This window comes from Hemiscyllium ocellatum, chromosome 42 (assembly GCF_020745735.1).
Source record: "Hemiscyllium ocellatum isolate sHemOce1 chromosome 42, sHemOce1.pat.X.cur, whole genome shotgun sequence".
NCBI classification, from domain to species: domain Eukaryota; kingdom Metazoa; phylum Chordata; class Chondrichthyes; order Orectolobiformes; family Hemiscylliidae; genus Hemiscyllium; species Hemiscyllium ocellatum.
Window position 1 is genome coordinate 34,140,391 of NC_083442.1, and position 16,287 is coordinate 34,156,677.

General features: G+C 40.3%; 1 protein-coding gene across 5 annotated transcripts in view; it reads left to right on the forward strand.

Annotated features, from left to right (window-relative positions):
- Positions 1–16,287, forward strand: part of myo9aa (myosin IXAa) — a 328,643-nt gene that overhangs the window by 230,574 nt on the left and 81,782 nt on the right. For all 5 annotated transcript variants that reach the window (XM_060853931.1, XM_060853935.1, XM_060853933.1 and 2 more), the window contains 3 exons: positions 3,153–3,296; positions 11,423–11,462; positions 14,196–14,318. In XM_060853931.1, coding sequence (XP_060709914.1) covers positions 3,153–3,296; positions 11,423–11,462; positions 14,196–14,318 — 307 coding nt within the window. The remainder of the gene's footprint in view (positions 1–3,152; positions 3,297–11,422; positions 11,463–14,195; positions 14,319–16,287) is intronic.

A 16,287-nucleotide genomic window follows, 5' to 3' on the forward strand; every position in this document is an offset into this window, starting at 1 on the left:
AGGCTATTTTGGTGGTAGAGTACAACATTGGTTTATAGAATTGATACCTGGACTTGCGTTAAGTTGAGGAGGCCTGTTTCCTCTTGAATTTAGAAAGTTAAGGGATGATCTGATCAAAGTTTTCAAGATTTTAACAGGACAAGCTAGGATAGATAAATGAAACCTATTTTCACTGCTTTGGGAATTCTAGAACAAAGGGTCAAAATCTGAGAATTAGGATCAGACCATTCAAGAGAGATATTAGGAAGCACTACTACTAACAAAGATGATAGATGTTTGGAACTCTCTTCCACAAATGGCAGTGGATGTAAGGTCAGTTGTTTAAATCTGAGAGAGAGAAGTTTTTGTCAAGCGAAGGTATTAACAGATATGGGCCAAGTATGGAATTAGTGCACAGATTAACCATGGTGATCTGAATAGTGGTGAAAATGTGTTGCTGGAAAAGCGCAGCAGGTCAGGCAGCATCCAAGGAACAGGAAATTCGACGTGTCGGGCATAAGCCCTTCATCGGGCTTATGCACGAAACGTCGAATCTCCTGCTCCTTGGATGCTGCCTGACCTGCTGCGCTTTTCCAGCAACACATTTTCAGCTCTGATCTCCAGCATCTGCAGATCTCACTTTCTCCTCGAAGATCTGAATAGTGGAACAGGCTCGAGAAGCTGAATGGCCTACTTCTGTTCCACTGTCCTGAACTAAGATGATTGGCCTCCAAAAAATGCAGCAAGCTTCCTTTTTGCTTGGTGTATCTCCAGCCAATGGATAACCTTGCCCTCGATGTCCACTGACTTTGATTTAATTAGGATTGTATAATGTTACCAAACCCTGTCAATGTTTGTCACCCAGGGAGTGCCTCAATTTTCAAATTTATTTTCAAACTTCCTTCATGACTTTGCTCCTCCCTGTCACTGATCTTCTCCCCAGAACCTCCAAGGTATCTGTGGAGCTCCCTTTCCAGGTTCTTGTCCTTGCGACGTTGCTTTGTAGAGTTGCTATATAAATGTAACTTTGCCATTGATATGCTGCCACTTCATGTAATGGCAGGGATTGTTTTTTCAAGATGATTACTTCACATTATCATGCTTTCTGTTCCCTGTTTAAATTTATTTTGGGGTACCTATTGTTTTTGCTGTGCTCCTTCCTAGTTTTGTTTTTTTTTAAATCTGTTTTTTCCTTGCCGCTTCACTCTGTGTTCTCCTTTTCATCCTTTTTTTGGTTGAGTTTTCTCCTCTTCTACCTTTTTATTTGGTTTACAATTTTGTTTTGACTCTCACTTTTCAGATCTGTTTGTGTTTTAGAGAGGTGAAACATCTGTCATGCTGACATATGAGCGAGCCATTATGTTCTTTCCTACTGTACAAACACTGTGGAATTCCTTTTTTTCCCTCCTCAGTTTTTTTTAAATTTTTAAACTTTATTTTCAGGCTTTAAACCTGAACTTGGCATCACCTGAGCACAACTTCTTGATTTAACTTTGATCTCTTCCTATTTTCAGCCTCAGCCATCTTTAAACCATGGGATCATGACATTTATCTGGGTTTCTCAATTTCGGTAGCATTTAGAATTAGAATTAGCTTTATTGACACACATACCCACATGAGTATCGTGAATTTTTTGTCAGTTGCTGCTTATGGTGCCATCCTAGGAATCAAGATACCTAGGTACAGATTTTAGAGGAAAAATTAGAAAAATAAAGAAATAAGAAATCCAGCAATAAATTAGAAAAATAGAGAAATAAGCGTTCAGAACAACAGTCCTTCCAACCCAGACCCTGCTGGGCATCATCTTGAGAATGGGAGTTCTAGGAGTCAAATCCACACTAAGGCCGGAGTCTGCACTGGGTTTTACCTGGACGGCGCTGGTCCCGTCCTAGGACGGGATGTAGAAAGGAAAAGAAAGAAAATGCAGAAAGAGAGAGAAAGAAGAAAAGAAATGGATGGAGCAGACATGCTCCAGCTCAGAAATCCTGCATCACCACCATCCCGTTACTTTATAGCTACTCTTTAAGAAGCATCTGAGAACCTTTGTTCTTGATCTGCCAAGTATCTATTTTGAGCATCAGTGTATATTTCTCACTTTCAATTTATTTGTTTTGTTCTTTTGTCCCAAATTTTCATTGTGCAGACTTGATGAAGTTCTGTTTCATGTTATCCATGTGAAGTTCTAATAGTTCCTTATTTTTTCAAACCAAGAATCTGGAATATCCTATTTAAATACATGGCAGACATAATGATGGAGTCTTGGTTGCTTGAATGAAAGTGTAAAGCAGAGTCATCTGAATGAAAATAGTTAAAACAATTAGTGAACCATAATGTATTGCTGGCCCAACTTCAACATACAATGTGTATGGAAACAATTGTGTTTATGCCTGAAAGAGTTATTACAAAATTATTTTCATTTATTTAATTCAGCTTTTTGGGATAATGTGACTTCAATACAGTGGGACCATTACAAAAGGCACCATAAAGCTGTTAGTTACTGAGCGAGTATGGGCTCAAGGCTGACAGAGTCTGAGTTTTTGTGTCTCATTCACTGAAATTGAGCATTCATAATCTTCCATTCAAAAGAAATGTTAATAAAATAAGAAGAAAATAAGATGAATGCCAGAATCACTGAACATCTGTAGACAGAGAAACTGAGCTAAGGTTTCAAATCAATGACTTTTCAATAGAAGCATCATCATTAATCATGTGCAAGATAGAAATAGATTTCTGGATACTGATGCCATCAATGGATACTGGGATAGTGACATTGAAGTGACATTGAAGTAGTTGGTCAATCTTCTCATATTCAAATGGCAGAACAGGTTTGACGGCCCAAATGACCTAGTCCTCCTGGTCTTGTATTCGTATTAATATAAAATCACACTTATTGTTGCACAGTAAAGTTGTAACATTACAGGTGAAATAATACTTGAAACAGTAGACATTGTTGTGTGTTATATTTGTGGTTTTTGAATTTGACGGAGAGCATGTACAGAGTTTGTGCTAGTTCTAATGAGGGCTGTATAGTCTTAAGTGTTACCATGCCTTTGTCCTTTGTGGTAATGATGAACCTGCTGTGTGTTTTGGTTACTTCCTGTTTTTATTTCAAGTGTCTAGTATCCATAGTCTTTCTATTTTTTGGTTAAATTCTGATGTTTTTCTTTGAACAGTGACCTGCATGGAATAAGCTGGAATGGCAGGACAGGAGTCCAGGGTGCAAGGCTTCCCTCTAGTCATTCTCTGATTGATGGGGAAGGGACTTATTTGAATTCTTCTAGCACAAAGCTATTGGAGAGGGCTCATGGTGTCCTGATGTGAGTATGTAGCTTCTCTTCCGGGAAATACAATCAACTTCTATGCACAGTGAAGCAGAAATTTATGTAAATGCATAATTTGCCACCTTGAACATTTACTGAAAAGAAATAATTTCTTGTCAATGTTCAAAAAGGGTAAAGTTGGAATGGAATTAATGTTGACTGAAATGCAAAAGGCATTACTTGAATCTAATTTATTTCAATAAACAAATAATGGTAATTCTGCAATCTGCCTTCCTTGTCGATAAGCAAGAGGGCAGAAAAGGAGGGTTTTGTTTTGTTATGGAGAACATTGCTGTTTGGAGAAAGAGGCTGTTCTGGAGGCTTAAACAAACAGAATAAATCTTGCTGTAGGTAAAGAATAAGAGGAATGCATTCACTGCTCAGTATAATGCTTTGACACCAACTTGTGCAAACAATAAAGAGAAACAAATCTGCAAATACAAAACAAAATTATCTAGATTTACCTTCCAGGGGAAACTGAGACTTTGTGTGTTCTGTTTCATGGAGACTTGGCTCACCCCTGCCATTCCTGACTGTGCCCTACAAGTCTACCGGTTCTCCATATATCACATGGACCACATGGCACGCCCCCCTGCCCCGGGTAAGGTAAAAGACAGTGGGGTATGTTTTCTGATGCAACATCACCTGGTGCTCTGATGTAGCGACATGGGTGAGCCGTTGCTCCCTGGATCATGAATACGTGACAGTAAAATGCCATCCCTACTATCTGCTGTGTGAGTTCACCTTCACCATCCTGACAGCAGTTTGCCTCTCTCTCTTCTCCCCCCCCCCCCCCCCCCCCCCACCCCTCCAAACATTGATGTGAAGATTTCCCGAGATGAAATTTACACCACCACAAACATTCTGGAGAAGAAATGTCCCAAGGCTTTATTCATTGCGGTCAGCGACTTCAACCAAGCCAATCTCAAGAGGGTGCTGCCAAAGTACCACCAAGACGTCTGCCCACTTGAGGACCGAAAATCCTGGACCACTGTGATACAATCATTATAGATACCTACCGCTCCATCCTCTGTCCACAGTTCAGAAAATCAGATCACAACACTGTGTTCCTCCTCCCAATTTACAAGTAGAAGCTGAAACAGGAGGGTCCTTCACAGATAGAAATACTGCGCTGGTCTGACGCAGTGGAAGAGCATGTCTGGGACTGCTTGGAATCAGTGGACTGGAACATATTTAAGTACTCAGCGGGTAAACTAGACGGGTGTGTCACCACCATCGTGGACTTTGTTAGCAAATGCGTGGAGGACTGTGTACCAACAAAGTCAATCCAGGTGTTCCCCCAAAAAGAAACCTTGGGTGAACCAGAAAATCCTCATTCCCTACTGAAGACTGGGCGTGCAGCATTCAAGTTGGACGACCCAACCCTGTACAGAAAATTCAGATAGGACCTCCCCAAAGCCATCAGGGATGCCAAGAGACAGTACTGGACCAAGTTCAAGGCCCAAACTGACCACACAGACTTGAGCTCTCTATGGCAAGGCATCAGCAACATAACACCATACAAAATGAAGCAGAGCAAGATAACTGACAAAGACATCTCCCTCTCTCATTGCTCGGTTCAAGTGGAATGCCAGTGGTGTAGTGTCACCTGCACCGACAGCCCTAGACGCTGCTGTACTCACTGTCACCTCTGCTCATGGTAGATCGGTCTTCCTGGAAATGAACCCAAGGAAAACGATGCAACTGGACAGAGTCACCAACCGAGCACTTAGATTCAGCTGACCGAGGCATTCGTTGACATCACCTATCTCTCCCTCCTACAAGTTGTAGACCCACCTGCTTCAAGAAGACCACCATTATCCCAGTACCAAAGAAAGCATACGCAATGTGCCTTAATGACTATTGGCCAATGACTCTGAGATACATAATCTCGAAGTGCTTTGAGAGGCTGGTCATGGCCCACATCAATGCTAGTCTCCCCTGCCTACCTCGTCCCCCTGCAAATTGCCTACCTATGTAACACGTCCACGACAGATGCCGTTTTCTCTAGCCCACCACTCGTTCTTGGAGCATCTGGACACAAAAGCGGCTATGTCAGACTCCTCATCAACTACAGCTTCGCTTTTGACACTATTATCCCCTCCAAACTGATCTCAGAGCTCTGAGCCCGAGGTCTCAGCTCCGCCCTTTGCAACTGGAACCTCTAGCTTTCTGACCCACAGACTGCAATCAGTGAAGTTGGACAATTGCATTTCCTGCATGATTACACTCAAAAGTGAACTCTCATCCCCCTACTATTCTCCCTATTCACCCACAACTGTGTTGCCAAATTCTGAATGGATGCCATCTCCATATTTGCTGATAACACCACCATGGTAAGATGGATTTCAAACCATGATAAGGCAGAATACAGAACGTAGATAGGGGGCTTTGTGATATGGTGCAATGATAACCTCTTTCTCAACATTGACAAAACTAAAGAACTGATCATCGGCTTCAGAAAGAAAAGAGGAAAATAAGACCCCATCTATGTCAATGGAGCTGAGGTTGAGAGCGTCAAGTTCCTCAGAGTGACAATACTGACCACCTGTCCTGGACTTCCCATGTAGATGCGACAGTTAAGAAGGCACAATGACTTCCTCAGGTGGCTCAGGAAATTTGGCATGTCCGTGAGGACCCTCACCAAATTTTACAGATGCATCATTGAAAGTATATTGTTTGGGTGCTTAACGACCTGGTATGGTAACAGCTGTGTCCAGGACAGTAAGAAACTACACAAGGTTGTGTGCACAGCCCAGACCATCACAGAAGCCAAAGACTCCATTTACAGGGCTCATTGCTGCGGGACAGCTGCCAACATTATCAAAGACCCATCCAACAGTGGTAATGCTCTCCTACAACTACTTCCATCAGGGAGAAGATACAGAAGCTTGAACACATGCACCAGCATGTTCAAGAACAGCTTCTTACCTACCGTTATTAGACTGCTGTGAAGAATGTACTGTCTAGCTTCAAACAATGCTGATCTTATTAATGTTGACATTGCCTAGCGCACCCTATGTGATGTAACCTGTATGCCTCTGTGCTAGTTTTTTTTCCACCCTTTGATCGGTATGTCCTTGCTTACTATGATCTGCGTGTACTGCTCATAAACAAAGCTTTTCACTTTACTTAAGTGCATGTGACAATAAATCCAGAGCTCCCTACATCACAAAGGAGATCAAAATTAAGTCAAAGAAGAAGAATTGTGCTGATTACAGTATTTAGTGAATACAGTTGAGAAGCAATCTGAGTACTGAAGGTTCAGAAGGGAAGTGAAAAAGCAAATATGAGAAGCAAAGATGTATTATTAAAGAAAGACCGGGTGCTAACATAAAAGGAAATCCCAAAATCTTCAATAAATACAGAATAGTAAAAAGGTGCCAAAAGGAGAAGTGGGGCTAATTTCAGACCAAAAAGCGAATTTACATCCAGAGGCGGTGAGTACTTTGAATCTCTCAGGCAATGAAGAAATGCTGTCAAACACAGTGAGAGGAGGAAACTCAGTTACTAGAAGGGTTTAAAATTGATCAGGAGGTGGTATTAGGTAAGGTGTTAATGCTGAAAGTTCATGAAGTACTGGCACTGGAAGAAAAGCATGTAAGGATTTTAAGGAAGTGAGAATGGAAATGGAAAAGGCACTTGGCAGTTTCAAACTTTCTGGATTGGAGAATTTGCCAGCACTGGAAGATCACTCAGTTGAACCTTCATGGTCGGGAAATTTCTTAGAAGCAGTTATTTGGGATAGGTTTAGTCAACACATGGAAAAACATAGTTTGATTCAGAAATGTAAGTGTGGATTTTTGTTTTAAGGGAAAATTGTGTCTATCTAACTTGTGCAAGTTTTTTTGAAAACGTGACAGAGAGGATTGAGGTTAATGCTGCCGGCTAGATAATGCCATACAACAGCATTATACTTGTGAGGAAAGTAATAGGTCACATGAATACAAAATTAGTCCAAGGATAGGAAACCAAGTAATGGTTAATGGATGTTTTTCAGGCTGGAAGGTGGTTTGTAATGGAGTTCACCAAGAGGTCAATTTTAGGACTCTTGCTTTTCTTGATGTACGTTATTTATCCAGACTTTTGGGCGGAGGACAATTTCCTGATGACCAAACTCAGTAGGCTTGTAAACTGTAAGGAGGATAGATTACAACTTCAAACAGGAGTTAATACCATTTTATTCACTTGCCGGGAATCATAAGATAAAGTAGCTAGAGCCCACGGGGCTGCTCTGTCAGAGAGAGAGAGAGAAATGGCTGGTGGAAAGTTTATCCTTAATGTCACCGTGCATCAGGTGAGGGGTGAGGTTGATGAGACACGGCCTTTCATGGTGACCTAAGTAGGTGGATAGGTGGCAGATGAAGTTCAAAAGTGTGAGGTGATGCACTTTGTTGCAAAGTGATGGAAAGATAGTATAAAATGAAGGGATTATTCTAAAGGATATGCAAGCTGATCTGGGTGTCCATGAATATATGTCGTAAAAGGTAGCAGGATAGGTAGAAAGAGCTGTTAATAAAGCATTTGGTATTCTAGGCCTCATTAATGGAGGAATGGAGACAAGACCCAGGAGGTTATGATGAACTAATGCAAGATACTGGTTCAGCCTCAGATGGAGTATTACGTACAGTTCTGAGCACCACAGCATAGGAAGGATATGATCGGGAGAAGGTGCAGAAGAGGTTTATGATTGTGATTTTAGGGATGAGACACTTCAGTTATGAGGAAAGATTGGAGATATTGGGGCTGTTTAAGGAGGAGACTAAGATTAACCCAATATAAAGGTTTTCAAAATCATAAAGGTTCTGGATACAGTGAGTAGAGGGAAACTGTTTCCATTTGTAAACTGAGAATTAGAGGGCTGTGGTTTAAAGTGTTTTTTGAGAAGAAAATGTGAAGAGATAAAGAAACTTGCACCCAGCAAGCAGTCAGGGTAGGAATGCTCTTCCTGGAAGTGATGAAAGGAGATTCCATTGAGAATTTCAAGAGGACATTGGCTGATTTCTAAATAGAAAATGAATGCAGGGCACTGGTAAAGGCAAGAGATTGGCACCGTTGAAATGCTCAGTGCAATTGCAAATAAGATGAGCTTCTTGGCCTCTTGCTGAACTGCATCAATCCTGTGATTCTTTGCTCCTTTGTCAGAATTTTACTGTCGTGGCAATGGACCTCCACTTAAACTCTGAATTAAGGAGAAGAGAACAAAGTTTCCTTGCGACTAATCATACAGTTTATCCCTATTGGAAAGTGAATGTCAGTGCTGGACTTAATTAGAATGCCTACTACTGGGTGGCACGGTGGATCAGTGGTTAGCACTGCTGCCTCACAGCATCAGGGTCCCAGGTTCGATTCCAGCCTCCTGTGTGGAGTTTGCACATTCTCTCAGTGTCTGCGTGGGTTTCCTCTGGGTGCTCCGGTCAGGTGAATTGGCCATACTAAATTGCCCATAGTGATAGGTGCATCTAAGAATTCTCGATAGGTGCAGGGGGAAATGGGTATGAGTGGGTTACTCTTCAGAGGGTCAGTGTGGACTGGTTGGCCCGAAGGGCCTGTTTTCACATTGTAGGGAATCTAATCACTGTTAAAACTCCTTGCCAATTCTCTTATTGAGAGTTCAGAAATGAAAAATGGCCACTTGGACAGGGAACTAGAGAAGTGCCAGTGGCAATTATAGGCCAACAAGGCTTCTTGCATTCAAGAGCAGAAAGTGGAAAGAAAATGTGATATTAGGTTTTGATATAAATGTTCTGAAATAGCAAATGTATTTGCCTTTCGCAATCTGTTTGATCTCAGAGCAAGTATTTTACTGCAGAATACAGAATGTCAACACTCTACTCTTCCCATACCACCATTTCTCCCATAATTCTGTTAATGAATCATTCACTAGCAGGTATAAATTTGCATTTATCTCTTGTGGATGTCAGTTTGCTTGCTGAGCTGGAAGGTTCGTTTTCAGACATTTCGCCATCATACTAGGTAATATCAGTGAGTCTCCAGTGAAGCACTGGTGTAAGGCCCACTTTTTATTTATGTTGAGGTTTCCTTGGGTTGGTGATGTCATTTTGTGTTCCTTTTCTCGGGGTTGATAAATGTGATCCAAGTCAATGTGTTTGTTGATAGAGTTCCAGTTGGAGTGCCATGCTTCTAGGAATTCTTGAGCATGTCTATGTTTGGCTTGTTCTAGGATAGATGTGTTGTCCCAGTTGAAGTGGCTTCCTTTCTCATCTGTATGTAAAGATACTAGTGAGAGTGGGTCATGTCTTTTTGTGTCTCGTTGATGTTCATGTTCATGGTGACTAGTTTTCTGCCTGTTTGTCCAATGTAGTGTTTGTCACAGTTCTTGCTCGGTGTTTTGTAAATGACATTAGTTTTGCTTGTTGTCTGTATAGGGTCTTGCAAGTTCTTTCGCTGCTGTTTTAGTGTGTTGGTGGGTTTGTGGGCGACCATGATGCATTGGGGTCTGAGTGGTTCTCTACATTATACTGGATTATCAATGCCTTGAGTTTTCTGTTGAGTTCTGTATCTCATTCCTCTGTATTTGTTCACTTACTAACACTCTACTAATGTACAGCAATGCAAATAACAACAAGAACTCTTGTAATAATGGTGTAATAAAGTGAGCAGTGATTCACCATACCCAATCCCAGTTTTAATTTTTAGTAGTTATTTAAGCAGCTGCCAGATGACTCTATGTCCTGCAGTAGTTTGTGTGGTTCTTTTTTAGATGTGCAGAATAAACATTGATTGTCTTTGGGATATGTGGTTGCAATTTTAACCTGAAACCATTGAAGAGGAGCTTTCATTGCTGGTGACAACTGAAAACCCAGAAAGTTGTTTGTATTTGTTTTATTCAGGGCCAGGAGAATCAGTCATGCCACTTTGGCCCTAAATTGTGCTGTTTCCCCAAACCCATGAGGTCTGTCTGGCCCCTTCTATCTAATTACCTGACCGCCAATACCATTTTCTTTGGTTTGATAAAATACAAACTTTAGGAATATTGAACAAGTATGGCAGAATCTGTGAAAAAAGAAACAGTTAATGTTCCTGGTCTACGGACTTTCAGTATTCTTTTGGGTTCCTTGTGGCGGCCTCCTGTTGGATAAAATCCCATTCCTATTTGGCGCCCACTTTGCATTTTCCACTGGATTCAGGAAAAAGACTGAGAGGACTCATGCAGTTAAGTACAGGGGTTTAAAATCACTGCGGCGGGTCAAGAGATACTTTCCATCTGCTATGGCCTCTGTCCAAAAGGCTCTCATGGTGCAAATTGCATTTAATATTTTTCTTTTTACAGCTGATACACTCTTCAGGCTTAGAATTGCAAAATTATTCCACTGCAGAAGGGGTTTATTCAGTCCATTGTGTCTGTACAGGCTCTCTGAATGAACATCATGCTTTAGGGTCATTCTCCTGTCCTTTGCCCTTAACCCTGCGCAATATTTGTATTTAAATAGTCATCTAATGCCCTCTTGAATGCCTCAATTGAAACACACTTTAAGGCAATAAATTTCGGACAAAAGCCACTTGCTGTCTGGAAAGGTTTTTATTCTTGTATCACATGTACTCCTTTTACAAATTGCTTCAGATCTGTGCCCTTTCATTCTTAATCCTTTTATGAATGGCAACAGTTTTTCTTTGTCTGACCTGTCATGTTTGAAAACTTTAATCAAAGTTAATTTTTGTCTTTCTCCTATTGAAGAAAAACAGTCCCAGTTTTTCAAATTCACCTTCAAAGTTGAAGTTTCTCATCTCTACAGCCTTTCGAATCAACCTCTTCTGCACTCTCTCCTTCCTAAAGTGTGGCACCCAGAATTGTACACAGTCCATCTGAGATGCAAATAGTGTGTTATGAAGATTCACCACAATCACTCTGCTGTGGTCCTGTGACCCCATTAGTAGACAATTAAGACACTGTACTGTCTGTATCAAGGGCATTCTGAGTATATGGTCTCTTAGAGTGCTTCTTTTTTGTGACTTTGTCAAAACAGATGACTTTTACACTGTGAAATTTGGCGATGATTATCATTAGTGTTATTAAAGAAATAGTGTTTAGTGATGCTGACTACTTGCTGACTAAAATGGAATGTGCTTGCTTCATAACACTTACTGTGTTCTTTCACTAGGAGGAATAAGAACTCCAAAACCAAACTTGTTCTACCAAAGGTGAGAATGTGAACTTTGCTTTTCTATCGCTCTCTGAGAGAGGTGAATTAGCCCTTTGTCTTCAGGGCAAAATTATATGGTGTGCTACTGAATACTCATTGTGTTTTGTGCAAATGTCTTTGGTTGTAATGTGGTGATTCAAGTGATCTTATATTTTAAATTGAGCAATATGATGCTTTACTGCAATTTTTCATGCTACTTTTTCCCTTCACTCTTCCTGTCTTTTATGGGTTACAGTGAAGGCACTATCGCTTATATTGCAACCAAATATTCATTTGTCAACCCATAAAACCACATTTCATTAAGCTAAACTAAAAGCCATTCACTCAAATGTGTTCTGTCTTTCAATGATATCATAGCTGCTCAGTATCCCAGTTATAACAAAACATGAGTTAAACCACAGCTAGATTTCTGTGCATATTTCTGATCACCATGTTACATTAAAAATATGATTGCACTAGGAAAATAACAGAAGCATTTTATAAGGTTGCTGCCAGGGACAAAAACTTCTAGATTAGCAGAGAGGTCAACAGCCCAAAGGCTTTGATTTAAAGTAACTGGCAAGAGGACGTGGAGAATCTTTTCACCAAAACATTTCAGGGCCATGCTCTTAAAAAAAATGGTAGAGACAGCAACTCTCACGATTTTGTCTTAACCTACAGGACTGCAGACCACAAATTTAAGTGGGATTAGATTAGATTCCAGCTCTCTTTGTGCTGGTACAGGCATAAATGACACAGAAGGAGCCGTCCAGCCCAAGGGTTCTGCCCGTAAAAATGACCCCGAGCTGCCAGTTGTCTGCCACTATCTTGTTCCATGTCAACACTTCTGTCTCGAGCCTGTTGCAGTGTTCCAGCAAGGTTCAATGCAGACTAGAAGAACACCACCTCATTGCTGTAAATCTGAAACATACGGTCACAGAAATTGCTCGAGAACCTTCCCTTGTCTAGTAGCACCTTTGGCGAGAAAACTGAGTTCACATTTGTACTCCCGTGTCCCTACTTCAGAACTATAAGCAGCTAAGAAAGATATTTAATTTCACTATGTGGGAGAAGGAATGAGCAGATAAGTGGGTAGGGAGTGCAGGGAGAGAGAGGGGCAAAAAGATTGTTGACAATAGATCAGGGAAAAGAGAAGCTCAGTAGGCTATAGTGGAGGCTATGAATTGAAAATGGTAGTATTTGGCATAATGGAGGTAGATAAAAGATAAGGAAGCAGTTGGCCATACTCTACAATTGTTAAACTTGTTGTTGAGACCTGAAGGCTATAAGGTGCCCAAGTAGAAAAGGAGGTGGTGTTCTTCTAGTTTGCATTGAACCTTGCTGGAACACTGCAACAGGACCGAGACAGAAGTGTTGACATGGAACAAGATAGTGGCAGACAACTGGCAGCTCGGGGTCATTTTTACGGGCAGAACCCTTGGGCTGGACGGCTCCTTCTGTGTCATTTATGCCTGTACCAGCACAAAGAGAGCTGGAATCTAATCTAATCCCACTTAAATTTGTGGTCTGCAGTCCTGTAGGTTAAGACAAAATTATGAGAGTTGCTGTCTCTACCATTTTTTTTAGAGCATGGCCCTGAAATGTTTTGGTGAAAAGATTCTCCACGTCCTCTTGCCTTTTACTTTAAATCAAAGCCTTTGGGCTGTTGACCTCTCTGCTAATCTAGAAGGTTTCGTCCCTGGCAGCAACCTTATAAAATGCTTCTGTTATTTTCCTAGTGCAATCATATTTTTAATGTAATATGGTGATCAGAAATATGCACAGTACTCTAGCTGTGGTTTAACTCATGTTTTGTACAATCCAAGCATAAGGTCCCTGCTGTTTTATTATATACCTCAGCCTGTGAGACGTGTCCTCTGTGTGTTTCCTTAATCTGGAAGATCAGACCAGTAGGTACATAAAAACACCATTACCTGAAAGATCCCCTCCAAGTACATGCTATCTCTAGATGGGTCAAAATCCTGGAGCTTGCTTCCTAAAATTACTGTACCATTTGACCTTTAGTTTAAAACAAAAGATCCTTTTTTAAAATAATAAATTAGAACTGATTTCAATCTGGACCAAGTTAATAGAAATGGAGAAGTTGTAGCATTAAGGAAGCAAACAATGAATTGGTGAAATGGATGAATGCACTGTTGGTTGGGCCTGATAACGTGGTCCTTTCCTTTTTAGTTTAGTTACCAACAATAGAAGTTTTCTGGCTTGCTGTTGAGTGGAAATTCCCAGACTTGCCAGCAGTTATTTGCAATGTATTTTAGTGACTTGGATGAGAGAAGTAATTGTATTTTTGCCAAGTTTGCAGATAACACAAAAATAGATCAGGAGTCAAGTGGGAGGATGACAAAAAGAACCTGCAGGTTGTGTGCAGGGAAAAAATTGTAAGATAGAATATAATGTATAAAGTGTGAGATTCTGCACTTCGATAGGAAGAGTGAGAAATTGAATATTATTTAAATAGAAAATGCTGCAGCACAGAGGTTTGGGAGTCCTTGGCCTCTTTCAAAGGGAATTAAGCTAACCAAAGTAGGGAAATATTGCTAAAACTACACAAGACATAGTTAGACAACATTAAGAATATTGTGAATAGTTTTAGGCCTTTTATATAAGACCGATGGATAGTTTCTACTATGTTAGAGGTCAGAAGGACTAGTTTGATTCCAGACATGGAAGGATTTTTTTTTGAATAGGTAAGAATGTTAATGTGTTGATCTTGTTTATCTTGACCTTCTAGCACTTATTAGATGTGAAGTCGCTGAAGTACCTGATGGGACTGACATTTCATGACCGTATTACCAAGTCTTTGCTTCATTTGCACAAAAAGAAAAAGCCACCCAGCATTAGTGCCCAATTCCAGGTAAATACATGATACAAGTGACCAGTTCTCCCATTTTACTGACTTTCTACCTTGAACTGTATGTAGTATGTTGAATATTAATCCATAGTTTCAAATGCCAGTGTTGGTTGTATGGTAGCCAGTAACCTGATGAGTTCTGAAAGATTTTGAATGTTTAAAATTTTTTTTAGTGGGGGGGCTACCTGTTAGCTGTTAACAGGCTCAAAGTGTGGGTTGTTCATCTCTAAAGAATTTCATTTTCTTCGTTACCAAACTTGAGCATCATAAAATTAAATATGCAACTTGAATATGAGAATGTAAAGATTCCAAGAATGAGAAAAGACCATAGATTAATTGAAACCTGTTCCTCAAGTAACTTAGATTGCTGTTTATTAAAGAACTGCAATTATTTGGCAGCTTGCCATAAAAATATCTAAATTTGACATGATTTAGATCCGTATTAAATAGCAAGTTTGAATCAGTTGTTCAAAGAAATGATTATCACAGTCTTGCCCTATAAACACTGCCTTACAAAGACGACTCATTTCTTCTCATTTTCACTTGCATGGTCAGTTTATTCCTAATGTGCTACATAAATTATTGTATGAGATGATCATTAAATAAATTCCTTCTTTCGCATAGCATGGGTATTGTTCCACAGTCATTGCTATGTTGATTTTAATGTGTACAAATAACAGCCATATTTATACCAAGTGAACATTGGAATTGAGGATAAAAGCAGCTTGAAATGATTGTAATTTTGAACTTTACACAACATGACTAAATAAAATACTGTATGTTAATGAGTTTTGAGAAGACTTATAGCTCTGGTTGAGGTTCTGGATGTAGGTTTGCTCGCTGAGCTGGAAGGTTCATTTCTAGACATTTTGTCACCCTACTAGGTAACATCTTCAGTGGGCCTCTGGGTGAAGCACTATTGATAATTCCTGCTTTCTATTTACATGTTTGGATTTCTTTGGGTTGGTGATGTCATTTCCTGTGGTGGCATCATTTCCTGTTTTGATGTCATTTCCTGTTCTTTTTCTCAGGGATGGTAGTTGGGGCCTAACTCGATGTGTTTGTTGATAGAGTTCTGGTTGGAATGCCATGCTTCTAGGAATTCTGGTGCGTGTACACACAGATGAGGAAGGACACCACTTCGACTGGGACAACACATCCATCCTAGGACAAGCCAAACAGAGACACGCACCAGAATTCCTAGAAGCATGGCATTCCAACTGGAACTCTATCAACAAACACATCGAGTTAGACCCCATCTACCACCCTCTGAGAAAAAGAACAGGAAATGATGTCACCACAGGAAATGATATCACCAGCCCAAAGAAACCAAAACCTATAAATGGAAAGCAAGAATTATCAAAAGTGCTTTGCCTGGAGGCCCACTGAAGATGTTACCTAATAGGGTGACGAAAAATCTGTAAATGAACTTTCCAGCTCTGCGAGCAAACCTACATCCAGACTGTAGGTTAATCTCTGAACAGCTTAGACTCTGAAAATGATATACCAAATGTGATAACAGAGCAAACGGTACAATAAAGTTCAATATATAATCTGAATTTACCCCTGAGAGCAAGCAGAAGTTTCTCTTAGGAAATAAAAGTTGAAGGAGTTTTAAATAGATCGTGCAGCTCCAAGAAACACAGAACATGTATTTATGTATCTCTTTTTCATTTCCTGAACACATTCTAAAGCACTACATTGCTGATACAGTAATTTTGATGTGTACTCCTGTTAGTGATCCCACAAACAACAGTTCATTCTATGAGCAGTTAACCTGTTTTAATATTGGTGGAGTGATAGCTGGTCATCAAGACTGGGGAGAAAATATCTCCTGTTGCTCGTTGAAATTATGCCATTAGACCTTTTACTCCTCCTGAGATGCAGACAGGAGCTTTGACACCTTGTCTGAAAGATGATACCTCTGATACTGCAACACACTTGGGACTGCACTGGAATCTCTACTTAGATA